This window comes from Rhinopithecus roxellana, chromosome 13 (assembly GCF_007565055.1).
Source record: "Rhinopithecus roxellana isolate Shanxi Qingling chromosome 13, ASM756505v1, whole genome shotgun sequence".
NCBI lineage: Eukaryota > Metazoa > Chordata > Mammalia > Primates > Cercopithecidae > Rhinopithecus > Rhinopithecus roxellana.
This window is the reverse complement of record NC_044561.1, coordinates 19,592,872-19,620,583: the sequence shown is the minus strand read 5'-3', so window position 1 is coordinate 19,620,583 and position 27,712 is coordinate 19,592,872. Positions and strand designations below refer to the sequence as shown.

General features: G+C 57.9%; 2 protein-coding genes across 16 annotated transcripts in view; one reads left to right on the top strand and one right to left on the bottom strand.

Moving 5' to 3' along the window:
• Window positions 1-1,366: 1,366 nt before the first annotated feature.
• DENND6B (DENN domain containing 6B) lies at window positions 1,367-14,779 on the bottom strand. Of its 6 annotated transcripts, none has more exons than XM_030914411.1 (21): window positions 14,503-14,779; window positions 7,991-8,029; window positions 7,874-7,916; window positions 6,963-7,075; window positions 6,336-6,416; window positions 5,643-5,748; window positions 5,447-5,526; window positions 5,298-5,360; window positions 4,992-5,047; window positions 4,118-4,240; window positions 3,925-4,020; window positions 3,739-3,833; window positions 3,552-3,617; window positions 3,354-3,440; window positions 3,126-3,190; window positions 2,948-3,037; window positions 2,684-2,737; window positions 2,239-2,348; window positions 1,913-2,015; window positions 1,733-1,807; window positions 1,367-1,653 (listed from the first exon to the last, which is right to left on the bottom strand). In XM_030914411.1, the coding sequence occupies exons 1-21, from the start codon at window positions 14,677-14,679 to the stop codon at window positions 1,531-1,533; spliced, it is 1,845 nt and encodes a 614-aa protein (XP_030770271.1). In that variant the 5' UTR covers window positions 14,680-14,779; the 3' UTR covers window positions 1,367-1,530. The 6 variants fall into 6 exon arrangements, with proteins under 6 accessions (XP_030770271.1, XP_030770272.1, XP_030770273.1 ...); XM_030914412.1 differs by having other exon boundaries at window positions 2,239-2,336; XM_030914413.1 differs by lacking the exon at window positions 3,354-3,440.
• A 10,341-nt stretch (window positions 14,780-25,120) lies between these two features.
• Window positions 25,121-27,712, top strand: part of PPP6R2 (protein phosphatase 6 regulatory subunit 2) — a 96,104-nt gene continuing 93,512 nt past the window's right edge. For 7 of the 10 annotated variants that reach the window (XM_030914394.1, XM_030914393.1, XM_030914391.1 and 4 more), the window contains exon 1: window positions 25,135-25,358. The gene's annotated coding sequence lies outside the window, so the exon portion shown is untranslated. Of the gene's footprint in view, window positions 25,359-27,712 lie in introns of all 10 variants that reach the window. The other 3 variants (XM_030914386.1, XM_030914385.1, XM_030914392.1) reach the window with 3 other exon arrangements.

The window sequence follows — 27,712 nt, the reverse complement described above, 5'->3', positions numbered from 1 at the left end:
TCCTTGGACCCTGCACCAGACATCTGGGCTCAATAGCTCCCCTTTGTCACCCTCCCGGCTGCCTCTGTGTCCTTGTCTGTAGAATGGCGACAGGGACAGGCTGTCCTGGGCGCAGTCCGGCGGGACAAGTTGACATGTACCAAGTTCTGAGAACTACCTGTCGCCCGGACACCTGACTCCACTGTCCTCGTGGCTCGGTCACGCCCTGCACTGAAGTGGCTGGCAGTGCTCACTCTACACTGCCTGGCTGGAGGATGTGGTCCAAGACCACCAATGAGAACACAAACAGTACCTCGCGCACGCGTGCTGAATGAAGGCTACCTTCTACCGACTGAATGGGGGCCTCAGAAGAAAAAGAAAAGTCCTTCCCCCAGCCCTGTGTCCCCTGGCCAGCACCTGCCCGGCTTTGCAGGGTACAAAGCCCATTCTCCATGAGTGACCCTCCCAGCACCATGTCGGGCATCTGCACGGCTGGGTCGCTCAGGCAAGGAGTCTGAGGGTCTGAGTGGTCAGGGGACCTATTCCTGGGCACACAGTGTGTGATGCTGAGCGGGGCTTGGCTGTCCGGAGCCCTGACAGTACCGTCACCGTGTGCTGCACAGTGCCAACACCGTACCCATGGGCCTCAGTGCCTGCAGGTGTCACGGGGGGAGCACATGACCTGGAGGTGGCTCTTAGGGACCTTCACCCCGTACCAAGGAAAGGGAGACACACAGGCTTCAGCCAGAGGCAGGGTCAGGCCAAAGTCCAGAGCCCCTTGGGCTGCATGTAGGGGATGGACGGACAAACTTGGACAACAGGAGCCTTGTCCACCTCCTAGGAGGGATGTATGGAGCTGGTGCATGGTGGGGGCTCCAGGACTGGGAACCAGGAAGGTACTGTGGACCCTCCGAGGGCCAGGCTGAGCCAGCTCTCCTAGCAGAGGTGCTGGGCCCCACACCGCCCCCTGCCCAACCCCTACCTCCCACCAAACCACAGCTCCAAGCAGGTGGGGGCCCAGAGGGGCATCGGGGTGGTGGGCAGAGCTCTTCACACCGCAAAACAGTCTCTCCCCTTCTCAAGTTGATGACTGTGTGCAAAACAGCCTCCCATCCCCAGATAAGACGAGTGAGTCGGGGGCTGGTCAGGAGAGGGTCCCTCCTGTCCCGGGCAGCCTGTTGGGCTGCAGGAAACACCACACACAGTGCAGGGGGCTTGGGGGCCAACAGATGGGCACCGGGAGGGGCAGACGGTAGACGCACCCACATCAGCGAGGGCTCCCAGCCTGTCCCCGCCCCGGTCCCAGCCTAAGGTCTGTGGAGGCCAGGTGGGGCCCAGGAGGAGGCAAGGCTCCGCCGGCACGGAATCCCTATGGTCAGGGCCATGCTGTGGTTCCAAATGTCGCCTTTACTGCTGAGACAATGGTGGAGCCTGCAGTCTGGGCGGGGGGCCAAAGAAGGGGAGCGTGTGCTTGGCTCAGTGCCGCCGCCACTGGAGAGCAGGAGGCTCAGGCAGACCTAGGGCCCTGGGACCGTGGCCCTTGGGTCTGTCCTAGGGAGGGCACAGGACAGCCTGCAGGTCTTTGGGCAGGGAGCCGATGACCGTCTCGATGTACAGCTGGGCCCGCTGCAGCGTTGCCTCCTTCACAGGGAGCTGGTGGCCCTGAGCCCGCACCTGCAGGGGCAGCTGTGGTCAGGGCAGGCGCAGCTCCATGCCAGGCTGGTGGCGCTGGGACAAGGCTGGGGCATCTTACCAGCTTCTCACGAAGTTTCAGGACCAGGTCCACGATCTCCACCTCAGACTTGTCTTTCATCCAGGTCTCGATGTTCTGCAGGGAAAGATGGGGTCTGCTGTCAGCAAGGCCCCCCGCTGCCCAGGGCCTGTGCCCACCCCCACCACGCTCTGGCCCTCCCCAACCCCCAGCCTCCCTCACCGCCTCACAAATAGCCTCCAGGTGCAGGGCCTCCAACTTCAGGGCCATCTCCTTGTGCCGCTGCCGGTACCAGCCGTCAAAATGGGGGGACTTGAAAAACCGCCTGTGGGGATTGACAGGCGGGGCCGCGGGGCTGACCCTGGGGACTGACAGGCGGGGCCGCGGGGCTGACCCTGGGGACTGACAGGCGGGGCCGTGGGGCTGACCCTGGGGATTGGGGATTGACAGGCAGGGCCGCGGGGCTGACCCTGGGGACTGACAGGCGGGGCCACGAGGCTGACCCTGGGGACCAAGGAAGGCTGAGGCTGCATCCGCAGTCCACCCACCTGTAGAGACCCAGCCAGTCGCCCTTGAGGATGCAGGTGAGCTGGGGCCCGGCATGCTCCAGGCTACGCAGGAAGTCATCCTGGCTGAAGGGCCGGATCTGGGGGGGAGTCTGATTGGGGGTGGGTGAGCCAGCACGTGGGAACCCGGCCTCATGGCCTGCACCTGGTACACTGCCCAGATATGCTCCTCACCACTTCTGAATACCCCCAGCCCCCACCCTGCCTGGCACAGATCCCAGGATAGCCCTTCCCAGGGCGCAGGCCCTGAGCCCCTCCAAGGGTCCTGCCAGCCACCTGCCCTGTGGCCCTCAGTTTCACAAACATGATGGCCTTGACCCCTGTGTCTCCTACACAGCCACGGCCTCCTGCTCCAGACCTTCCCTTCTCCGGGGGAGGAAGGGAACCCGCCCTCCATGGACCCCACAAAATCCCCACAGGACCCCACCTTCCAGGGTGTGATGCTCTTCTGCAGGGGCATGAGGCTGGCCATGTAGTGCTCCTGGGTGGGGAAGGGAGGGGAGTGAGTCTGGGGACCCATCCCCCCAGCCCCGTGCCCCCCAGTCCCGCCCTCCCCCGTCCCATCCCCCCCAGCTCCGTTCCCCTCCAGCCCCTTCCCCCCAGCCCCGTGCCCCCCAGTCCCGCCCTCCCCCGTCCCATCCCCCCCAGCTCCGTTCCCCTCCAGCCCCTTCCCCCCAGCCCCGTGCCTCACCAGAGGGATGATGAAGCTCTGGGTGAGCTCCAGGAGGTGCCGCCGCAGCAGGGCACTCTGTACATCTGACGGCCGCTTCTTCTGCACGCCCTGCAGGGAAGGGGGGCCAGGCCCTTGCTGCACCTCACACCACCCCAGACTCCCTGCGTCCCCAGCCCCCTCCCGCCACAGCCCATACCTTGAGCAGCCGTTTAAGCAGCGCCTTGTCGCGGTGGAGGTGGGCTGTGTACGCGGTGTAGAGGCCTGGCGGGAGGGCACAGCTGGCGCCCCGCCCTTCAAGGGCCTCCCTCCCACACTCCTGCAGCCCCACAGAGGAGCCAGGGTGGGGGTCTCATCTGCCTGCAGCCCCATGCCCTTGGCCGCACCTGAAAATCTCACCCACCCCACCCCAGACACAGGGACCCACCGAAGAAGACAAGAGGGTGCCCCCTCCCCGAGGGTCTGAGGGTCCGAAGGTCTGAGGTTCTGAGGGTCTGAGCTCTGCTGCTGAGTCCTGGGAGAGAAGCAGGGGTCGGGGTGCCGCGCTGCCCCACCTGGGAGACCCACCAGGTACAAGACAGGCCCCTCCACTGTGGAGGGGCTCCAGGTCAAGGGAAGCACAGACCTGGCTTAGTGTCCAGGGTCTTCAACCTTGAAGGCTTTTTCAGCTTGACTTGCTTAGGAAGGTCTCCTACGAGACATGCCCGGTGGCCAGGCCTCAGTGCCCGCAGCTCTGGCCATGGGCTCTGAGGCAGCCCCACACTCAATAAGGCTTCTGAGCATCACCCCCTGCACCTCCCTGGGAGCCTGACCTGACATCTTGGGCTCCCCGACTCGGAGGATGTGGGGCCAATGCTGGAGTGTTTTGATAAAGAAAGGGTTTGTGACTCCCAGGACCACGTTTGGTCTAGACAGAGAGAGAGAGAGAGAAGAGGCAGACACAGAGGTCCAGGGAGGTGCAGCGAGGACGAGAGAGGCGGGGCGGAGGTGGCACTTACGGGGCCTGTGTGCGTGTAGTGAACTCCTTGAACTCGCTGTCATGGATGGTGAAGTAGGGACGGAAGTCGCAGCAGAACCTGAGGGGCTGCAGGCAGCTGTGGGCAGGAGCACAGGAAGCAGGTGAGGCAGGGGCGGCCCAGGCGCAGCTGCGATGGTCCAGCGACCCCAGCCGGGACCGAGCCAAGGTGGTACCTGGTCAAGGCCAGCACCATCTCTGAGGACACATCGGGCGAGGGTGCCAGGACCAGCAGGGGCTCCCCGAGGAGCACAAGCTCCCACAGTGTCTGCACGTGAGTCAGCACAGGCCGGAAGCACCTGGGGCCGGGCAGGAAGGTCGGGGAGGTCGGGCAGGAAGGTCGGGGAGGCCGGGCAGGGGCTGAGACTCCTGGCCCTGGCTCTACTCTCCCACGTGTTCACCCAGGCGCTGGTGAACACGGCACGCTGCGCCAGGTGAAGACAGATCTGTCGAAGATGTGAGTGTCTCGGGTTATCATGGCCACCCTGAGCTCCGACAGTCCACCTGTGCTGGGCCTGGGCCTGGGAATGGGGGACTCAACCTGGACCCACCTGTGAGGGACCAGCCGTCCTAAAGTGGCCCCAGGGCCGGGGGGAGTACCCGCCCAGACCCCTCTGGTCACCCTGGGCCCATCCCAAGTGCAGCCCTGGCTCCTGTTGGGCCCTCCACAGAGCAGGATGGTCTCAAAGCCCAGCCTCCCTTGCAGACTCGCCCAGAGGCAGTGAAGGCAGACTCAGGCAGCCTCTCCTGACAGCCTCTCCTGACACTGTCTTTCAGGACCTCCTGCCCACTGTGCCCATTTCCGCTGGCTGCAGCCATGTGGCACTTGCTTCCTCTTCTACACAATTCTCCCTTCTTCCTTCCAGAACTGTCCCAAGGATTACTCAGGATGAGCGCTGCCTCCCTTGGGCAGTCCCCACATGGCACTGGCCATACACACACACACACACACGTGCACACACGCACTCAGACACACACGCACACACACGTACATGCACGTGCACACAGTGAGCTCCCCCAAAGCAGCGTGCAGAACCCTAGGGGACTCACCTGAACAGGTCCAGCTCATGGACACTAGCAAGAACCATTGGGGCTGGCAGCAGGTTCTGAGAGGAGGGGAGTGTAGGTCAAGGCCAAGGGGGTGCTGGCACCCCTTGGGCCCCAAGCAGGCCCTGCCTCACAGCGCAGGGGAGGGTGGAGAGCGCCCAGCCCTACACCAAGGCACAGCCTGTGGCTTTGCCTGGGTTTGACCACCCCGCAGGGTGGACCAGGGAGGCAGGTGTGGGACTACCCAGCCCAGGAGCAGGACTCAATTGGGTGAAGCCCTCTCAGCTCCGCCTCCACCTCAGTTCCCACCTCTTGATCACACTGCTTCGGAGGACTGGACTCGGACTTGTCCACCCTGGATGGGATGCGCACCTGGGAGAAGGAGGGAGCAGCTGCCAGAGGGAGTAAGGCCTCCCCACACACCTGCAGAGCCTGCTCCCCAGCCAGCTGACTCTCACCTGGACAACAACGCCCATGACAGGTAGGTTCAGAGTCTGCCCAGGTGCAGGCGCCGGCCACTGGTCGATCTCACTGCACACTGCGGATGCAGTAGCCGGCGTCAGGACCCTCCCCAAGGAGAAGCTGCTGTCAGGCCCACCAGGGGCCACAGCTGGGATGATAAGACCGCGATGGCCATGCCTGATGGCCACTCACCTGCTTCCAGGCAGGGCGCCAACTTGTCAAAATACTCAGGGGCGATGAGGCTTAGCAGAGCCTGGAACAGCCGGACAAAGGGCAGGCGGGACACCAGCACCAAAGACTGCGGGGCCACGGGGCCAGTTAGAGGCCCCCAGCTCCAGGCCTCACTCACCCCAGCCACTCAGGAGCCCATGGGGACCCCTGAAGCCACGCTCACCTGGAGCTGGCCCACCAACTCCGCAGGACAGCTGCCCCGGGAATGGCCTGACTCAGACCCCAGAATTATCAGACAGGAGAAAACCCAACACTGAACTCCCTGGGTGGCGGCCGGGGCAGCTGGACCCTAGGGCCTTTGGAGGGAAATGCATGGTGGCCAGAATCTCTGGAATGATCTCCCCAGGGGCTGAGCAGCTTTTACTCTCGGCCTATGGCTTCCAGGCTGGGTTGTCTTGACCCTGACATGACCCTCCAGCCATCAGTGCGGGGCAGAAATGTCCTGGACCGGGACATAAGGGCCTTGGGTGCCACGCCAGGCAAGGACAGGGCAGGGGGGGGCTGCAAGGAGAGCTGGACACAGCCCAGGTGGGGCTGCAGGAGGGGTGGGCACTGCTGGAGGCTCAGGACCCCTTGCCCGCCCCACAGTCCCTCCTGTTGCCTGCCAGCTCCTGCCTCTCTGAGGCGCCAGCCCCGAGTGGCCAGGCAGCGTACCTTCTGGAAGTAGCCCCTCTTCACAGAGCTGTCCTTCACCTGCCTGAAGTACACGTAGCCGAAGTAGTGCGCTGGCTCCCTCTGGAAGGAGCAAGGGTTAGCCAGGCCGTGCCCCACCCAGACCACCTGGCCAGCCCCACGGCTGGGAGTGGCAAGCAGCATGCAGGGACTGCAGCAGATGGGAGCCTGGAGAAGCAGGAGGCTCCTGGAGCTTCTGTCCCTGCCCTCTGGCCACCAAGGCAGAGGCCAGGAGGTCCTGGGCTCAGAAGGTGGGTAACAGCCCTGCTGATACAGCAGGGAGTCTGCTGGTATAGGGGAGAGGGGTTCAGGGTGCTGGGGGCCCTGGGAGGTTCACGTGGGCCCCTGTTCAACTATGCAGATGCCCAGTGATGGAAGTGTGGTGCCAAGGGAAAGCCCCAGGGACCCTGAGGAGACCCCGGAAGAGCTGGCCCATCCTCAGTTGGGGCTGGTGCCTGGGACTGCAGGGTCAGCGGGGCATGGCCAGCTCCTCTCCTGCCAAACAGTGCCCAGGCACTCCAAAAGGGCTTCTCCCACCAGCCTGAGCCTGGCAGGACCCGTGGGGAGCAGGGGAAGAGAAGCAGGCCAGAGACGCAGCCCAGTGCTCACCTGTAGTGCCAAGGGCGCCCTGCTGTTGTAGTGCCTATCGTCGGCATGCCAGGGGCTCCTCTGCCCTCCACACTGGCGCATGCGGAAGCTGAACTGAGTGTCTCCAAGGCAGCCTGAGAAGGGGGCAGCCCACCACACGTCAGGGCCGGGAGCTGGGGACTGGGGACCAAGGGCCCTGCGAGCCTGGCCTCTGCTATTAGCCAGAAACCAGCCTGGCCAACACAGTGAGACCCCGTCTTTACTGAAAAGACACAAATCAGCCAGGCACGGCAGCACACGCCTGTAATTCCAGCTACTTGGGAGGCTGAGGCGGGAGAATCACTTGAACACGGGAGGTGGAGGTTGCAGTGAGCTGAGACTGCGCCACTACACTCTAGTCTGGGTGACAGAGTCAGACTCCGTCTCAAAAATTAAAAAAAAAAAGCCCCAGAAAGAATGCCCAGCTGTAGGGGCCTGTGTTTCCCAGTGGCTCCTATTCTGACTCCTGCACACCCTGCACCTACAGGTCTGAGAATATGCTCGCACAGAAAAGCACCTCCAACCTATCCGGGAGATTGGCTCAACATGCTTGAGACAGAAACCAGGCACTAGAAAATGGTTACCCAGACGTCTATGCCCCGGGGCAGGAGCAGGAGGGAGGCCCAGCTCCTGGTGGCCGCTCTGTGGGGTGTAGGAGACTGTTGGTCTCTCTGCAGACAGACACCCTTTCCACGTGCATCTGGGGACCTGCCTGACCTGCTGCAACGCGGAGATCTGGGTGCCTCCACTGAGTGGGCATGGGGCTGGTGCTGCCCACCCCCTGTGGCACTCTGCACCATGGGCAGCCTAGGCAGCCGTGATGCCCCTGGCCTGGGCTACAGGGATGCCCAGCTGGCTTCATGTCCAGCCCCAGTAAAGATGGGGTCACCTACCTGAGTGTGAGTCGGGAAAAGACAGGTAGCAGATGCTGCTTTTCTGAAACATACAAAACCCGGTGAGGGCCGACCCACTCCTGGGTCCCGTCCACTCCCAAGAGGGCCAGGACTCACCTCCTTGTCTGTGAGCCGGAAGTCATTTGGATACACCAGCTGCAGAGGAAGACAGAGCGCCTGGTGACGCCATCTGCCCAAGGAGGCAACACCCCTTGATGGCATCCGCTGGACTGGGACCGTCCCAGCAGCTGCAGCATCTGTCTCTGGGGTGCAGATCAGTGCCATGGTGCTGGCTCGCCCCCGGCTCCCTGCTCCAACAGCGGGCTGCGTCCTCCCCACACCATCTTCTCTGGCTACTGTGCCCAGCTCCTTGCTGACCCGCCCCTCTCTCTGACCTCCAGGCACCAGGCCCCAGGCAACTCCCCTGGCAGCCGGAGGCTTCTCTACTCCCACCTCCCCAGGTCCCTCTCAGTAAGAGGCCAGCACAACGGAGTGGGCTTCCTGACCCCTTTCTCATACCCCTGGTCCTCACAGCCACCCTACCACCTCTTGCCCAGACTGCAGTTGGGCCCCCCTGCCCCTACACACCCGGACATCAGTTCACAGCATCAGACATCAGAAGGGTAGTGCTTCAGGGATCCAGAGGCCCCTCACCCGGGACGGTCACAGGGCCCCGCCTGGCTGGTCCTCCATCTCCATCACCACCTGCCAAGCCAGAGGGCCCCGGACATGCTGCTCCCCGAGCTTTTGCTCAGATGCAGGCCCGGAAGCACACCTGCTCCATGATGGCAGCCTGCTGTCAGACCCTCTCCCCATCCTGCTCAGCAGTCTTCATCCAGCCTCCCCCTGCCAGGGCCTGTGCCCCACCTGCAGTGCCCAGTGAGTGCCCAGCCGGACAAGCCCTGCACCCCCAGGAGTGGACAGTGGGGGAGAGCATGACACTAAGCAGGCGCTGAATGACCTGGAAGACAGGTGTGCACTGACAGAGGCGGCAGGTAGGGCAGGTGAGCCTGGGAGCCCAGTCCAGCAGGTCCATGCACACGTGGACCACTTTCCCTCTAGGGACCTCCCAGGGCCCCCATTCCCAGTGGACCCTGCAGTGTCTCCTGGGCTGTCTGAAGCCTGCTGGGAGGGCCTCTGCACACTGTCCCCTCCTCATCCCATCTGCCCAATTTCTCCACTGAGTTGAATTTAGGCTATAATAAGGCTTCTTCCAAGATGTGCCCTGAGCCCCCAGACAGTGAGGAGCCAGGCCCTGGATGAAAGCATCTGCCATTTTGTTTTTGAGAGACGGGGTCTCGGTCCGTTACCCAGGCTGGAGCGCAGCGGTGCAATCACAGCTCACTGCAGCCTTGAACTTCTAGGCTCAAGCAATCCTCCCGCCTGAGCCTCCTGAAGTGCTGGGAGTGCAGGCGTGAGCCACCGTGCCCCGCTTGCTCTGTGAAAATAGCTCTGCTTTTGTTTGCTCTGGGCTTGCTACTGTGGTCCTGCTTTGTCTCTTCCAACACAGAGCAAATCTCTTTAAGGCAGGGACCCTGTCCTGGTTACTTCTGCCTCCCAGCACCTGACACAGAACAGACCCTCCCCATACAGTGTTTGTGGCATGTGTGATGAGGTCTCTGAGGTCTACTAGGACAGGTGGGTGGAGGGGAGCTAAACAGGCACCAAGGAATGGTCAGGAGGAAGACGAAGGAGGAAGCTGGGAGTAGGCTGGACGCACAGGGGCGCCTCAGGATAGCTCCGTGAGGGGCTGGGGATATAGGGCCACTCAGTCTGAGCCTTCATGTGTCTGCACTGAGGAGGGCTGAGGAAAGGCGGGTACCCTCTGCCTGAGGTCAGGACTCTGTACCTGGTCTGCTGGTCACGGGAGCTTGTGGCCTCTGAGCTCCGTGCCCATGCCCGGGGGCCCTCAGCATGTCTGACCAGGGAAACCCACATTCTCAGGCTCACCATCTTTGGGAGTGGCCCTGGGGCCCAGTTACAGCCTGAAGCTGAGTACTAAGCCAGGGGTCAGGCTACCTGGGGTTGGGCATGCCAAGGTGAGGGGACACATGGAGCTGATCCTGAGGGCATGCAGGCCTCCCAGGCCAGGCTGTGCCCTGCTCGGGGTTCCATGAGGGTCCTGCCCTTTTCGCCTGAGGCAGCCTGCACCGGTCTCTGCTCCTGGTGAGCAGTCACCCAGGAAGACTGCGGGTGGGAGCTTGGCTTGGAGAAGGCACATCCAGGGAGCAGTTTTGAAGGTATGGCCTGGCCACCCTCGGGATGCCCGGGGTCAAAGCTGTTCTCCTATGCGAGAGCCTCCTTGTCTCTCATCTTCACCCTCATGTACAGCACAGCTCCCGGAAGCCAGTGTGTCCTGTCCTGCTGGGCTGAATGCAGTGCTGATGAGAATCCATCTATTTTCTATTTGGTTGGACTTTTTTTTTTTTTTTAGACGGAGTCTTGCTGTCACCAGGCTGGAGTGTAGTGATGTGATCTCCGCTCACTGCAAGCTCCACTTTCTGGGTTCAAGCGATTCTCCTGCCTCAACCTCCTGAGTAGCTGGGACTACAGGCGCCCACCACCATGTCCGGCTAATTTTTTTTTTTTTTTTTTTGTATTTTTAGTAGAGACGGGGTTTCACCGTGTTAGCTAGGATGGTCTCGATATCCTGACCTCGTGATCCGCCCGCCTCAGCCTCCTAGAGTGCTGGGATTACAGGTGTGAGCCACTGCACCCAGCTTGTTTTTTGTTTTTTAACAGACAGGATCAACCTCCAACTCCTGGACTCAAGCAGTTCTCCCACCTCAGCCTCCCAAGTACCTGAGACGACAGGTGTGTGCCACCATGCCTGGCTCTTTTTTTTTTTTTTTTTTTTTTTGAGAGCTGTGCTCCAGTTCTGTCACCCAGTCTGGAGTGCAGTGGCACGATCTCATCTCATTGCAACTTCCACCTCCCAGGTTCAAGCGATTCTCCTAACTCAGCCTCCAGAGTAGCTGGGATTACAGGCGTACAATGCCTGGCTAATCTTTTGTATTTTTAGTAGAGACAGGGTTTCACCATGTTGCCCAGGCTGGTCTCAAACTTCTGAGCTCACATGATCCCCCTGCCTCAGCCTCCTAAAGTGCTAAGATTACAGGCGTGAGCCACCACACCCGGCCATATTTTGTATTTTTTATAGAGATGTGGGTCTTGCTATATTGACCAGGCTGGTCTAGAACTCCTGGGCTCAAGCGCTCCTCCCACCTTGGGCTTCCAAAGTGCTAGGATTACAGGCATGAGCCAGCACGCCTGGCCTTTTTTTTTTCTTTTAATTTTGTTTCGAGACAGGTTCTCGTCGTAACCCAGGCTGGAGTGCAGTGATCATGGCTCACCACAGCCTTGAATTCCTGGGCTCAAGCAATCCTGCGGCCTCCGCCTCCTGAGGAGCTGTAACTACAGGTGCACACCACCACACCTGGCTAATTTATTTTTATTTTTGGTAGAGACAGGGTCTCACTATGTTTCCTAGGCTAGTCTGGAACACCTGGCCTCAAGTGATCCTCCCGCCTCGGCCTCTGAAAGTACTGGGATTATAGGCAGGAACCACTGCGCCCAGCCCAAGAGGTGAGTTTTCAAGAGCTGAGAAGGCGGAGCCAGGCCCTTTCCTAAGCTGACCTGTACACTCCAGTCACCCCACAGTCCTGCCCAGCCCCTCTCAAGCCAGACCCCTTGTCACCCCACAGCCCTGCCGGCCCCTCTCAAGCTGGACCCCTCATCTCACAAGCAGGCTGCACTGCACTCATTTCCACGGTGCCCCCATGTGTACAGTTGCGGGGGTATCCTGTGAGCACTATGGACCCTGAACCACTTACTCCCCGTATCACTGGCATATAGTGTGGGCTCCTAGAGGGCTAGAGCCTTGTCTTCTCATGTGCTGGGCACCAGTATTGTGGGGCTGGGCTGGTGGTAGCTGCTCAATGTGATTTACGGTTTTTTGTTTTGTTTTTGTGAGATGGAGTTTTGCTCTTGTTGCCCAGGCTGGAGTGCAATGGTGCAATCTCAGCTCACCACAACCTCTGCCTCCTGGGTTCAAGCGATTCTCCTGCCTCAGTTTCCTGAGTAGCCGAGATTACAGGCATGCACCAACATGCCCGGCTAATTTTGCATTTTTAGTAGAAACAGGGTTTCTCCATGTTGGTCAGGCTGGTCTTAAACTCCTGAACTCAGCTGATCCGCCCACCTCAGCCTCCCAAAGTGCTGGGATTACAGGCGTGAGCCACTGCACTCGGCCTTCAAAGTGATTTACTGAATGAGTAACTGAATCACCAGCTCTTTGCCTTTTGCTTATATTGCCATTTTGGGAGAGGGGTTACCTGAAACAGGATCCCCTCCCGTCTCTTCTCAGCGTACAAGACTTATTTCCCTAAGCCCATTCCATCCTCTGAGCTGCATGCATCCCAACTAGAGTCTTCCTTCCACGTTGCAGAACCAAGCACAGCCCTGGGACTTTGCGGTGCTTAGCTGGGCTGAGCTGTGACTGAGTGCACAGTGGGTGCTCCCTAAAAGTCTGTAAGTGACTAAAACGGCCTTAATCTTCCCCGTGACTTCCAGGGGAGGGAGGAAAAGCAAGAGTCATGTGCTCAGGCCCCAGTGGATCCACTGCCAGGTTTCTGCACAGACCCAGCGAGCTGTAGGTGTCCAGGTCACTGCTATGGAGGCTTAGGACATGGACCCGGGTCCCCAGCACTCCGCCAGCTGACCATGCCCCCGGTCCGAGCTGGGTATCCCAAGCACACACAGCCTTCAACAGCTCAGAAGTAACTTTCCAAATGGGGTTTAGAAAATAACATGAGAATGCCTTAAGGAACAGACGAACTTCTTAACTTTTTTTTTTTGAGATGGAGTCTCAGTTTGTCACCCAGGCTGGAGTGCAGTGGTGCGATCTCAGCTCACTGCAACCTCCTCGTCCTGGGTTCAAGCGATTCTCCTGCCTCAGCCTCCCGAGTAGCTGGGACTACAGGAGCCTGCCACCACGCCTGGCTAATTTTTGTATTTTTAGTGGAGATGTGGTTTCACCATGTTGGCCATGATGGTCTCAAACTCCTGACCTTGTGATTCGCCTGCCTCAGCCCCTCAAAGTGCTGGGATTACAGGCGTGAGTCACCGCATCGTGCCAGGAACTTTTTAACTTCTTTTTTTGTTTGTTTTTTGTTTTTTTGAGATGAAGTCTCACTCTTGTCACCAGGCTTGAGTGCAATGGTGCAATCTCGGCTCACTGTAACCTCCGCCTCCTGGGTTCAAGCGATTCTCCTTCCTCTGCCTCCCAAGTAGCTGGGATTACAGGCGCCCATCCTCACACCCAGCTAATTTTTGTATTTTTAGTAGAGACAGGGTTTCACCATGTTGGCCAGGCTGGTCTTGAACTCCTGACCTCAGGTAATCTGCCTGCCTCGGCCTCACAGAGTGCTGGGATTACAGGGGTGAGCCACTGCATCTGGCCGGAACCTCTTAACTTCTTTTGTGATTTTGTGGGTAACAATCTGGGCAACAGTATTGAACTAAGAAAGTGGGCTCTCAACCCTGGACAGGTCACATTTCTTGGTACTCAGCCCCCACCCAGTGATGTGTTTGAGACGGTGCACCTGCTGGAGACGGTGCACCTGCTGGGGACGTTGTGTGGTGGGAGGGGCTCCAGAGAGTGCTAGAGTTAACGCTTTTCTGTTTTCTGTTTAGAAGACTATAGGCTTCGTATGGCTTCTTGGAGTTCAGCAGGGCCTTAGAAAGCATCTCCCAACCACAGAGACGTGCTGCCTGGCTTTCCTGATGAGGACAATTGGGCCTCATCTTGGACACCTGCAGTAATGGAGCGCTCACTACCTCTCAGGAGGTTCCTTCCGCCAGTGCGGGGAAGCCTCCCTCCACCTGCAGGTGGGCCTCCCCTGTGCTGGTCAGCTCTCCCGTGTGTGTCATACAGGACACAGAGACGATCATCCTGCGGGGCCTCCCTGGAGGAAGGGAGGCTGCGTGTGTGGGTAGGTGAGTGGAGGCCTGCAGGCAGTAGGAAGACCACATCGAAAGCCCATGGGCACAGCCGATGAACAGACCCCCAAGGGCAAGACCACCACAAGACGCAGGTCGAGGGACAAGGGCCCATGGGGTCTGGATCCGATTCTAGGTGAACAAGGAGGCGCTGCAGGGTTTTAAGCAGGAGAGCAACAAAGATTGAACTCTGGGGTGCAGCTGGGGCGGGGATGACATCAGTGATCGCAGCAAAAGAACGGATCCGAGACCTTTGTTGCAGAAGGAGCCGCCAGCCTTGCCTATGCCCAGAGACGGGACGCGGAGCAGAAGGTAAGCCCAGGACTCTGGCGGGAGCCACTGAGGGGATGAAGGTGTCACTACTCCGGTGGGGAATGGAGGGGGGAGATGTGAGATATTTACTCAGAAAAATCGAAAGAGTACCACTCAGGTGATGCAAAATTCTCCATCCCAATGTGAAGACCAGATCCGACTCCGAGTGGCTGGCCTTCCCTCCTCGGCCTGGGAAGCGCTTCTGGAGCCCGAGGAAGAGGCCCCTCCAGGAGGCGGCGGCCGAAGGCCACGGAGAGTGCGGGGCGGCCGAGGGCCCCGAGCGGCCCAGCCCTGCCCACCCGCCCGCGCCCGCTCACCTCCAGCGCCTGGCCCAGCTCCAGGTCGAAGGTGACCACGCACACGCACTCCAGCCAGGCGGAGAAGCGCGCCCAGGGCGCCGCGGGGGTCCGCGCCGCGCGGCCTGAAGACCTGGGTCCAGCCGCGCCCAGGCAGCCGCGAGCCCGGGGAGGCCCTGTCCCCGACAGCGCGTCCATGGCGGCGGCCGCAGGTTGCCGGGGGAACGCGGGCGGGGGCGGTGCGCGTCCGGAACGCGCCTCAGAGCAGTCGAGCGGCCGCCGCGGCCCAGTGCGTCTCCACCGCGGCCGCGCGCCCCCTAGCGCCGGAGAAGCGCCAGCGGCCGGGCGCCGCCCAGGGCACCAGCGAGCCGGGCGCGCGCAGGCCAGAGCGGCCGAGGCCCACTGGGGGACTTCCGGGGAAGAGGCCGCACCGGAGTTTTCCACGGCCCACGCCGTCTGAGGCCCGAGAGAGTCGGGTCAGCCCCGGTGCTCGCGGTTCCCGGCTTGCGGGAGCCTCGCGGCCAGGCCGTGGAGGCAGAGCAAGGCCGCAGCCAGCCGGCGCCGAGCTCGTGGGGCTTCGCAGGTCCGGCCAGCCCGCCTCGCCCCACCGCGGAGCGGCGTCGCGGGCGTTTTCGTGGCGGAATGGCGTCTTCACTGAGCGCCCAGCCACCACCGCCCACTCGCGCTCCCGCCCGTGGACTCCCGCTAGTTTCCTCTGGGGCCGGTGCGGCCTGGGGTCGCGTCTGACCGCCGGTGTCCACGTCGCGCCTCTGCAGTTTCACTTTCCGGGGGAATCGCGGGAACCTGGAGCGCCTTCCCTCCCTCGCGAGGGCCACGGGCTCCGCCGTGGTCCACAGAGCACCTCGAGGCCTGGCGTGGAAGGGCGAGTTTGGGGCTATCGGTAACTTAATGGAGCACGCCTTTGAGTCGTGGGCCTCGTGACGTTTCGGTGGAAGGCGGACCGCATATACTGGGGTGGACCCTTCAGATTACCACGTGTTGGCCAGACGCGGGGGCTCATAGCTGTCATCCCACCACTTTGGGAGGCCGAGCGGGGGTGGCGGATCATGAATCCAGGAGTTCGAGACAAGCCTGACCAACATGGTGAAACCCCGTCTCTACTGAAAATACAAAAAGTAGCCGGGTGTGGTGGCTGGAGGGCGCCATAATCCCAGCTACTCCGGAGGCTGAAGCAGGAGAATCGCTTCAACCCCGGAGGCAAAGGTTGCAGTAAGCCGAGATTGTGCCACTGCACTCCAGCCTGGGCGACAGAGCGAGACTCCATCTCAAAAACAAATACATAAATAAATACAAGATTACCACGTGTTCGGATTATCTGGCCTAGGTGTGGGGTAGGCTGTCTCATCTAGGTTTGTCACAACAAAATCGCCTAATGACACATTTCTCAGGACGTAGCTTCACTGTTGAGCAGCACATGAACGTGTTGTATTTTTGAGACAGAGTTTTGCTCTTGTTGCCCAGGCTGGAGTGCAATGGCACGGTCTCGGCTCACTGCAACCTTCGCCTCCTGGGTTCAAGCGATTCTCCTGCCTCAGCCTCCCAAGTAGCTGGAATTACAGGCGTGCACCACCACGCCCGGCTAATTTCTGTATTTTCAGTTTTAGAAACAGGGTTTCACCATTTTAGCCAGGTTGGTCTGGAACTCCTGAGCTCAGGTGATCTGCCCCTCTAGGCCTCCCAAAGTGCTGGGATTACAGGCGTGAGCCATTGCACCAGGCCAGACCATATTGCTTTTATTTTTATTTTTAGAGGAAAGGTCTCACTCTCTCTCAGGCTGGAGTGCAGTGGCCCATTGCAGCTCACTGCAGCCTCGATCCCCTGGCTCAAGCTATCCTCCCACTCAGTCTCTTGGGTAGCTGAGGCTACAGGCACATGCTTCCATACCCCATTATTTTTTTAATTCTTTTTTCTTTTTGTGGAGATGGGGTCTCATGTTGCCCGGGCTCGTTTTCATTTCTCTTGGGCATATGTAGAAACCAAATTGCTGAGGCATAGCCTGGGTATATGTTTAGCATTTCCCAAAGCAGCCATACATTTAAAAACATTCCTAACAGGCCAGGCGAAGTGGCTCATGCTTGTAATCCCAGCACTTTGAGAAGCCTAAGCGGGTGGATCACCTAAGGTCAGGAGTTTGAGACCAACCTGGCCAACATGGTGAAACCCCGTCTCTACTAAAAGACACAAAAATTAGCCAGGCGTGGTGGCAGGCACCTGTAATCCTAGCTACTCGGGAGGCTGAGGCATGAGATCGCTTGAACCTGGGAGGCAGAGGTTGCAGTGAGCTGAAATCGAGTCATTGCACTCCAGCCTGTGTGACAGAGCAAGACTTTGTCTCAAAAAAAGATAAAAATAAAATGATAATAATAAAAAAAATTCCTACCAACAGTGTATGAGTGTTTCGTTTGCTCCACATCCTTCCCAACATTTGGTGTTGCCAAGTGTCTTCATTGTAGCAGTCAATGAGTGGGTAGTGGTATCTCGTGATTTTTAAAATTTTATATATATTTTTAGAGAAGAGATCTCATCCTGTCACCCAGGCTGGAGTGCAGTAATGTGATCATGGCTCACTGCAGCCTGGAACTCCCAGGCTCAAGGGATCCTCCCGCATCAGCCCCCCAGGTAGCTGCAACTACAGGCGTGTGCCAGTGTACCTGTGTATTCTTGTGGCTTGAATTTGCATTTCCCTGATTACTAATGGTCTTGCACATTTTTTTTCCCTGTGGTTACTGCATGCCATCATTGTAAGATGTATTCTGATGTTGAGGTAGGAGGCCAAACTTTATTCCAGACCAGATTAAAGACTGGCTGAAGGCTGGGCGTGGTGGCTCACGCCTGTAATCCTAGCGTTTTGGGAGGCCGAAAAGGCGGGCAGATCATGAGGTCAGGAGATCGAGACCATCCTGGCTAACACGGTGAAAACCCATCCCTACTAAAAATACAAAAATTAGCCAGGTGTGGTGGCTGGTGCCTGTAGTCCCAGCTACTCAGGAGGCTGAGGCAGGAGAATCGCTTGAATCCAGGAGCTGATCGCGCCACTGCAATACAGCCTGGGCGACAGAGGGAGACTCTGTCTCAAAAAAAAAAAAAAAAAAAAAAAAAGACTGGCCGCAACCTCTCCATGAGACACGCCTGCTAGTACCATCTGTTTCCGTTGCCATGGCAATGCCCACAAGTTTCTGCCCCTTCCCATGATAACTACCCTAAAGTTAATGCCCTTTTTCTAAAACTTTTTGAATAACTTGCACCTTAATTTGTATATAATTAAAAGTAGTTGGCCGGGTGTGGTGGCTCACACCTGTAATCCCAGCACTTTGGGAGGCTGAGGCGGGCAGATCATGAGGTCAGGAAATCGAGACCATCCTGGCTACATGGAGACCATCCTGGCTAACACGGTGAAACCCTGTCTCTACTAAAAATACAGAAATTAGCCAGGCATGGTGGCAGGTGCCTGTAATCCCAGCTACTCAGGAGGCTGAGGTACGAGAATCGCTTGAACCCAGTAGGCAGAGGTTGCAGTGAGCTGAGGTCGCGCCACTCCAGCCTGGGCGACAGAGGGAGACTCTGTCTCCGGAAAAAAAAAACAAAAAAGAGAGAGAGAGAGAGGTAGGAGGCTTAGAGTCAGAGAAGTCAATGTGATGCCGGGATCTGAGAAAAAGAACCTGGAAGATGTTCGGCTGCTGGCTTTAAAGATGGAGGAAGACACTATGAACCAAGGGATGCAGGGCAAGCTGGAAAAAGCGAGGATACAGATTTTCCCTGGAGCTTTCCAAAGGAAGCCAACACCTGGATTTTAGTCCCGTAAGACTCATCTCAGATTTGTGAGCTACAGGACTGTAAGGTAATAAATGTGTGTGGTTATAAGCCACGATGTGTGTGGGGACCTGTGTCAGCAGCAACTGGAAACTAATGCATAGACTAGTTTATTCTGCCTGGTTTCTTGCACCTCGCATTATGTTTTTGGGCTCATCCATATTGTTGCATGTCGTTCATTCCTTCTCATGAATAGTATTTTTATATAATGGTTTCTTGTCTATTTACCATTTGAAGGACATTTGGATTGTTTCCAGTGTTTACTTATTTTGACTCATGCTGCTGTGACATTTGTGTACAAGTCTCTGTATGGACACACATTTCCACTTTTGGGGGGTAGATACGTAGGCGTGAAAGTGTTGGGCTGTATGGTAAGTTTATGTTCAAACTTTGGAGCAATTATCAAACTTTTCTGAACAGTTTTACATTTCCACTAGGAATGCATAAAGGTTCCAGTTCTCCATATCCTCCCCAATGCTTAGTATTGTTCCAGTCATTCAAGGAGGGGGTCTGCAGCAGTACTTTATTGTGGGTGAGTTTGGCATTTCCCTGATGATTATTGATGTTGAGCATCTTATCATGTGCTTCTAAGTCATTTGTGTTCGCTTTTTTTTTTTTTTTTTTTTTTTTTTTTGAGACGGAGTCTCGCTCTGTCGCCCGGGCTGGAGTGCAGTGGCCGGATCTCAGCTCACTGCAAGCTCCGCCTCCCGGGTTCACGCCATTCTCCTGTCTCAGCCTCCGGACTAGCTGGGACTACAGGCGCCGCCACGTCGCCCGGCTAGTGTTTTGTAGTTTTTAGTAGAGACGGGGTTTCACCATGTTAGCCAGGATGGTCTCGATCTCCTGACCTCGTGATCCGCCCGTCTCGGCCTCCCAAAGTGCTGGGATTATAGGCTTGAGCCACCGCGCCCGGCCTGTGTTAGCTTCTTTAAACAAATGTTTATGCAGATCTTTTGCCTATTTATTTATTTATTTTTGAGACAGAGTCTCGCTCTGTAGCCCAGGCTGGAGTGCAGTGGCATGATCTTGGCTCACTGCAAGCTCCGCCTCCCGGGTTCACGCCATTCTCCTGCCTCAGCCTCCCGAGTAGCTGGGACTACAGGTGCCGCCACCACACCTGGCTAATGTTTTGTTTTGTTTTGTTTTGTTTTGTATTTTTAGTAGAGACAGGGTTTCACCGTGTTAGCAGGACGGTCTCGATCTCCTGACCTCGTGATCCGCCCGCCTCAGCTTCCCAAAGTGCTGGGATTACAGGCGTGAGCCACTGCACCCGGCCTATTGATTTATTTATTTATATGAGATGGAGTCTTGCTCTGTTGCCCAGGCTGGAATGCAGTGGCGCGATCTCGGCTCGCTGCAACCTCCACCTCCCGGGTTCAAGCAATTCTCCTGCCTCAGTCTCCCAAGTAGCTGGGACTACAGGCGTGTGCCACCATGCCCAGCTAATTTTTGTAGTTTTAGTAGAGAATTTTTTTTTTTTTTTTTTTAGAGACTGGGTCTCACCATGTTGTCCAGGCTGGTCTCAAACTCCTGGCCGCAAGTGATCCTCCTGCGTCAGCCTCACAAAGTGCTGGGATTATAGGTGTGAGCCACCACACCTGGCCTGTTCCTTCTTTAATTGATTAATTTAGAGACAGGGTCTTGCTCTGTCACCCACATTGGAGTACAGTGGCATGGTCACGGCTCACTGCAGCCCCGACCTCCAGGGCTCAAGCAATCCTCCCACCTCAGCCTCCAGAGTAGCTGGGACTACAGCTGTGTACCACCATGCCTAGCTAATTTTAAAAATTTTTGTAGAGACAGGTTTTTGCTGTGTTGCCCAAGCTAGACTGTCCTTTCTTGAACACAAACTTAACTTTATTACTTTATAATTAATCCCCTCTTGTTTATAATATATTTTATATATATGTGTATTTTTTTTTTTTTTGAGATGGAATCTCTCCCTCTGTTGCCGAGGCTAGAGTGCAGTGACATGATCTCAGCTCACTGCAAGCTCCGCCTCCTGGGTTCACACTATTCTCCTGCCTCAGCCTCCTGAGTAGCTGGGACTACAGGCACCTGCTACCACACCTGGCTAATTTTTTGTATTTTTAGTAGAGACGGGGTTTCACCGTGCTAGCCAGGATGGTCTCAATCTCCTGACCTCATGATCTGCCCACCTTGGCCTCCCAGAGTGCTGGGATTACAGGCGTGCGCTACTGCGACCAGCCATTGATAATATTTTATATCAAACTTTCCCTGTTGAAACCATTGTGTGGTTTCTGTCCCTTTATTGAACTGTGACTAGTGATACAATTTTGAAGGAGGAAAAACCAAGCGGGGAAGGTGGTGATGATGTGTGTGTGTGCGCGTGCATGTGCACGTGTGTGGTGTGTGTGCAATGTGTGGTGTGTGTGGAAGGTGTGTGTGCTGTGTGTGGTGTGTGTGCTGTGTGGGTATAGTGTGTGTGGGGGTATGTGTGTGATGTGTTGGTGTATGTATCTGTGTGTGTGGTGTGTGTGTGCTGTGTGTGTGGTGTGTAGTGTGTGGTATGTGTATGCGCATACATGTGTGTGTGGCGTATGTGTGTGGTGTGTAGTGTGTGGTATGTGTGTGCGCATGCATGTGTGTGGCGTATGTGTGTGGTGTGTGCGGTGTGTGTGTGGTGTGTGCGATGTGTGTGGTGTGTGTGGATGTGTGTGTGCACTGTGTGGGGTGTGTGTGCTGTGTGGGTATAGTGTCTGGGGTGTGTGGTGTGTTGGTGTGTGTGTGTGTGGTGTGTAGTGTGTGTGGTGTGTGGTATGTGGTGTGTGTGCGTGCGCTTGCATGTGTGTAGTGTGTGTGTGTGGTATGTGTGTGGTATGTGTGTGGTGTGTGTGTGTCTGTGTGTGGTATGTGTGCAGTGTGTGTGGTGTGTGATGTGTGTATGGTGTGCAGTGTGTGTGGTGTGTGGTATGTGGTGTGTATGGTGTGCAGTGTGTGGTATGTAGTGTGTGGTGTGTTTGTGGTATATGTATGGTGTGGAGTGTGTGTGGTGTGTGGTATGTGGTTTGTGTGGTGTATGGTGTGTTTCGTGTGTGGTGTGTGTGTGGTATGTGGTGTGCGTGGTATGTAATGCGTGTGGCAAGTGGTGTGTGGTATGTGGTGTGTGTAGGGTGTGTGGTGTGTGTGTGGTATGTAGTGTGTGTGGTAAGTGGTGTGTGGTGTGTGTATGTGGTGTGTGTGTGTGGTGTGTGTGTGTAGGGTGTGTGGTGTGTGTGGTGTGTGTGGTATGTAGTGTGTGTGGTATGTAGAATGTGTGCTATGTAGTGTGTGTGGTATGTGGTGTGTGTGGTGTGTGGTGTGTGTATGGTGTGTGTATGGTGTGTGGTGTGTGTGTAGTGTCTGTGGTATGTGGTGTGTGTGTGTGGTAGGTGGTGTGTGTGTGTACGGTGTGTGGTGTGTGTGTAGGGTGTGTGGTATGTGGTACACGTGGTGTGTGGTATGTAGTGTGTGTGGTAAGTGGTGTGTGGTGTGTGTATGTGGTGTGTGTGTGTGGTATGTGGTGTGTGTGTGTGTACGGTGTGTGGTGTGTAGGGTGTGTGGTATGTAGTGTGTGTGGTAAGTGGTGTGTGGTGTGTGTATGTGGTGTGTGTGTGTGGTATGTGGTGTGTGGTGTGGTATGTAGTGTGTGTGGTAAGTGGTGTGTGATGTATGTGGTGTGTGTGTGGTATGTGGTGTGTGTGTGTAGGGTGTGTGTGGTGTGTGTGCGGTATGTAATGTGTGTGGTATGTAGTAAGTGTGCTATGTAGTGTGTGTGGTATGTGGTGTGTGTGTAGTGTGTGTGGTATGTGGTGTGTGGTGTGTGTGGTATGTGGTGTGTACAGTGTGTGGTGTGTGGTGTGTGTGGGGTATGTGGTGTGTGTGGTATGTGGTGTGTGTACGGTGTGTGTGTGGTATGTGGTGTGTCTGTGGTATGTCGTGTGTGTGGTATGTGGTGTGTGGTGTGTGTGGTGTGGTGTGTGTGGTGTGGTGTGTGGTGTGTGTAGTATGTAATGTGTGTGGTATATGGTGTGTGTGGTATGTGGTTGTGTCGTATGTGGTGTGTGTGTAGGGTGTGTGGTGTGTGTGTATAGGGTGTGTGGTGTATGTGGTATGTAGTGTATGTGGTGTGTGTGTGGTATGTGGTGTGTGTGGTATGTGGTGTGTGTGTGGTATGTGGGGTGTGTGTGGAGGGTGTGTGTGGTATATAGTGTGTGTGGTATGTGGTGTGTGTGTGGTATGTGGGGTGTGTGGAGGGTGTGTGTGGTGTGTGGTGTGTGTGATATGTAGTGTGTGTGGTACGTGGAGTGTGTGTGGTATGTGGTGTGTGTGTGGTATGTGGGGTGTGTGGAGGGTGTGTGTGGTGTGTGGTGTGTGTGATATGTAGTGTGTGTGGTACGTGGAGTGTGTGTGGTATGTGGTGTGTGTGTGGTATGTGGTGTGTGTGGTGTGTGTGTGGTATGTGGTGTGTGTGGTATGTGGTGTGTGTGTGTGGTATGTGGGGTGTGTGTGGAGGGTGTGTGTGGTATATAGTGTGTGTGGTATGTGGTGTGTGTGTGGTATGTGGGGTGTGTGGAGGGTGTGTGTGGTGTGTGGTGTGTGTGGTATGTAGTGTGTGTGGTATGTGGAGTGTGTGTGGTGTGTGTGTGTATGATTGTGAGTTGAAACACAGTGACCAGGGGAACCCCCACAGGGAAGGGCACAGTGAAGATCCCGGAGGACAGTCCCAAGCACAGCAATGACCGAGGATGTCCCTGCGGGGATGCAGGGACATCACCAGCCAACCATCTGTGGTGGGAGGTCGCGATGGGAGCCATGAGCAAGGGGAGTAGGAGAGGTGAGCTCAGGTCATGTAGGGCCCTGTGGGCAACAGCAGGGACTTTGTCGTTCAGCCTGTGAGGCAAGGGTTCCTGGGGGTAGGGAAGATGTGATCTGACCTATTTCATTTCATTTCATGTATTTATTTAGAGACAGAGTCTCGCTCTGTCGCTCAGGTTGGAGTGCAGTGGCGCAATCTTGGCTCACTGCAAGCTCCGCCTCCTGGGTTCACGCCATTCTCCTGCCTCGGCCTCCCGAGTGGCTGGGGCTACAGGTGCCCGCCACCACGCCTGGCTAATGTTTTTGTATTTTTAGTAACAGACGGGGTTTCACCGTGTTAGCCAGGATGGTCTCGATCTCTTGACCTTGTGATCCGCCCGTCTCGGTCTCCCAAAGTGCTGGGATTACAGGCGTGAGCCACCGCGCCCGGCCAATCGGATCTATTTTAACTGGACCCCTCTGGGTGCTTTGCTGATTACAGCAAGCTGACCTACAGCAAGTACTCCAGGATAGAAGCAGGGGCCCCGTAGGAGACTATTGGGAGTCAGGAGAAAGAAACTGGTTTTGAACCAGAATGTTGGTAGTGGAGCTACCACACGTTGCCGTGGAGGGAACACACTTGCTGATGAATCCAGTGTGGGTGAGAGAGGAGGAGAGGGGCTCTTGCTGACCCCAGGTCCACTGGCTGAGCACAGGAGGGGTATCAAGATCAGGCAGATAGTTGAACGTGCTTAGTGTAGCAAATGGGAGGTAGGAGCATCTCCCGCATCTGGTGCCCCTGGCCCCAGTCCCCATTCCGCAGCTCAACTCAGCAGCGCCTTCCGCTCCTGCAAAGGAGACCATGGCGAGGGCATGAGAAGGGCACAGCCTACTGAACGCAGGACGTCTCTCCTCTAGGTTGTGAGGCTGAGGCTTTTTTAACCCCACTTCCTGGAAGTTCTCTCAATGGAATCTGCCGGAAATCTGACCCTTAGAATGCTAGGGGAAAAGCTGTTGCTGGGGAAAGGCTCGCCAGAGACATCTGCTATCAAACCGCCGAGGAGGGTGCTTCTGACCAGGGGAGGGGACAGGCGTCGGGGAAGCCCGGGGCCGCCAGCCGCAAGGCCAAGCCCTTTTCTCCCGCAACGTCTCTCTGGCGCCCTCTACCGCCAAAGCCTAACAGCGCCAGCTGGCAAAGGAGAAATACCGAATATTCGAGCCGCCCAGATCCGCTTTGGCTGAGAGCATCGGTGAATCCTGGGGAATACACTGACAACTGGAAACAACGTTTAGAGATCCCTTAAGTGCTCCATGTTTTCCCAACATTTACCCACAGCTCGCTCTGACATCTGAAATAATAGTGATTATTTTTTGAGATTAGTTTGATGGAATTAAACAATTCCAGCACCTGTTAAATAGGCACATACTTAATTTCCAAAACGCCGAGCAAGAACCCGTAGGGCACCTGGAGAAAAGTGTCTGGAGGCGGCTCAGGCGCTCCGGATCCAGGCAGGACGCGGGACGGGGAGGGGCGAGGCCTGGAGCCGGGGGACTGAGCCTGCTCCTGCTGCTCCGGGCGTCCATGCCCCGCGGCCTCTGGGAGGGGCCTGTGGCAGGAGGGAGGCCCGAGAGAACAGGCCCTTTCCTGGGCCACGGGGGAAACCCCTGTCCCAGGTGTGTGGCTCTCAAACTGCGTCGGGCCTCTCGAGGATTGTTTTGCGTCTACAACAAAATTAACTAGGCTTGCACAAAACTTTAGCCATACCTCAAAGGGGAACGTAGAAGGGGAAAGACGGACTCTTACCCCACCCACTCCAAGACGGTGGACACCCCTCCGTGGCCGGCACTCAGCACACCCAAGCCCTCGTGCTCCCACGCGGGCGGCACGGAGTGCTCCGGCTCCAGGGGTCCGGGAGAGCTGGCCCAGGTCCCGGTCCCGCCCACCCGCGCGGCCCCGCCCCCGGCCGCGAGCGTGCGCGCCCCACGCGGAGACCCCGCCCCCGGAGCGCGCGCCCGTGTGCCGCCGCCGCCATTTTGGAGCGATCCGAGTGCCGCCCGCGGCCCGGAGTCGGTCTCGAGCCGCCGGCCGGCCGCGCCGGTGTCCGCAGGCGTCGCGCCCCGGGCCGGGCCCATGTGTGTGCGGCCCGCCCGAGGCCGCCCGGGCTTTGCCTCCACCAGCGCCCTGGCCTCCGTTCGGGCCTCCACACGGGCCTCCGAGGAGCTGCCGCGACGCCCGGCCCGCAGGGCAGGTGAGTGCGGCCGCCCGCCGCTCGGACCCGGCCCCCAGTCAGCCATTGGCCCCCAAGTCACTTCCCCCCCAGTCAGTTCCCCCCCAGTCAGTTGCCCCCCCCAAGTCATGCCCCCCCAAGTCAGTCAGTGCCCCTCCAGTCATTGCCGCTTCCAGTTCCCCCAGTCAGTGCCCCCTCTAGTCAGTGCCCCCCCAGTCAGTGCCCCCTCCAATCATTTCCCCCAGTCACTGCCCCCTCTAGTCAGTGCCCCCCCAGTCAGTGCCCCCCTCCAATCATTTCCCCCAGTCACTGCCCCCTCTAGTCAGTGCCCCCCCAGTCAGTGCCCCCCTCCAATCATTTCCCCCCAGTCAGTGCCCCCTCTAGTCAGTGCCCCCCCAGTCAGTGCCCCCTCCAATCATTTCCCCCCAGTCAGTGCCCCCTCTAGTCAGTTGCCCCCCCAGTCAGTGCCCCCCAGTCAGTCAGTGCCCCTCCAGTCATTGCCGCCTCCAGTTCCCCCAGTCAGTGCCCCCTCTAGTCAGTGCCCCCCCAGTCATTGCCCCCTCCAATCATTTCCCCCAGTCCGTGCCCCCTCTAGTCAGTGCCCCCCCAGTCAGTGCCCCCTCCAATCATTTCCCCCCAGTCAGTGCCCCCTCTAGTCAGTGCCCCCCCAGTCAGTGCCCCCTCCAATCATTTCCCCCCAGTCAGTGCCCCCCCAGTCAGTGCCCCCTAGTCAGTCAGTGCCCCTCCAGTCATTGCCGCCTCCAGTTCCCCCAGTCAGTGCCCCCTCCAATCATTTCCCCCCAGTCCGTGCCCCCTCTAGTCAGTGCCCCCCCAGTCAGTGCCCCCTCCAATCATTTCCCCCCAGTCAGTGCCCCCTCTAGTCAGTGCCCCCCCAGTCAGTGCCCCCTCCAATCATTTCCCCCAGTCCGTGCCCCCTCTAGTCAGTGCCCCCCCAGTCAGTGCCCCCTCCAATCATTTCCCCCCAGTCAGTGCCCCCTCTAGTCAGTGCCCCCCCAGTCAGTGCCCCCTCCAATCATTTCCCCCCAGTCAGTGCCCCCTCTAGTCAGTGCCCCCCCAGTCAGTGCCCCCCAGTCAGTCAGTGCCCCTCCAGTCATTGCCGCCTCCAGTTCCCCCAGTCAGTGCCCCCTCCAATCATTTCCCCCCAGTGCCCCCTCTAGTCAGTGCTCCCCCAGTCAGTGCCCCCCAAGTCAGTCAGTGCCCTCTCCAGTCAGTGACCCCAGTCATTCGGTGCCCCCCCAAGTCAGTCAGTGCCCTCTCCAGTCAGTGACCCCCCAGTCAGTTCCCCCCAAGTCAGTGCCCCCCCAGTCAGTTCCCCCGTCTAGTCAGTTCCCCCCAGTCAGTCGGTGCCGCACCCCAGTCAGTGTCCCCCTAAGTCCGTCAGTGCTCCCTCCAGTCAGTGACCCCCCAGTCAGTTCCCCCAAGTAAGTTCCCCCGAAGTCAGTCGGTTCCCCCCAGTCAGTGCCCCCTTCAGTCAGTGTCCCCCGTGTCAGTCAGTGCCCCCAGTCAGTTTCCCCCGCAGTCAGTTCTTCCCGTCAGTGCCCCCTCCAATCAGTGACCCCCAAATCAGTGCCCACTCCAGTCAGTTCCCCGAAGTCAAGGCCCCCCAAGTCAGTTCTCTCTCCAGTCAGTTCCCCGCAAGTCAAGGCCCCCTCCGGTCAGTTCTCTCCCAGTCAATTCCCCCCCGAGTCGGTTCCCTCCCAGTGTCCCCCCAGTCAGTGCCCTCCTTCTGTTCCCCCACCCTACACCAGTCAGTGTTCCCTGCTAGCCAGTCATTGCACCTCACCCATCAGTCCCCACCCCACCCATCAGTGCCCCCCCACCGTCAGTGCCCCTTGCAAGTCATGCCCCTCCCTTCGGTCAGTGCCTCCCCACTGGTCAGTCCCCACGCTGGTCAGTGCCTCCACTGTTGGTCAGTGCTCCCCCACTGTCAGTCCAGTCTGCCCCCCATCAGTGTTCCCCAGTTAGAGTCCCGCATCCCTGTCCCCCATCAGCCAGTGCCCCCGCCAGTCATTTTCTTTCTGTCACGTCCCCCCATCCATGTCTGCACCCCCACCCATACCCATCAGTCACTGACTGCATAATCCCTCGCTTGCCAGTGCCCTTCCTTGTCAGTCCCAGCGCTCTGTGACCCCTTCTGTCAGCAGTGCCCCCACCTGTCATTGATCTTCTCTGTCAGTGCCCCCATCAGTGCCGGTGCCTCTGTCGGTGAGCCCCACTGTCAGTAAGTTTCCCTCATAAGTGTGTCCCCCGTCCTGCCTGTTGTGGCCTTTCCCCTCTTTGCTGTCAGCCCGTGTTAGTGCCTGTCAGATGCTCCCTATGAGTTCTCCCCTGTTGTCAGCGCCTGTCCCCTCTTT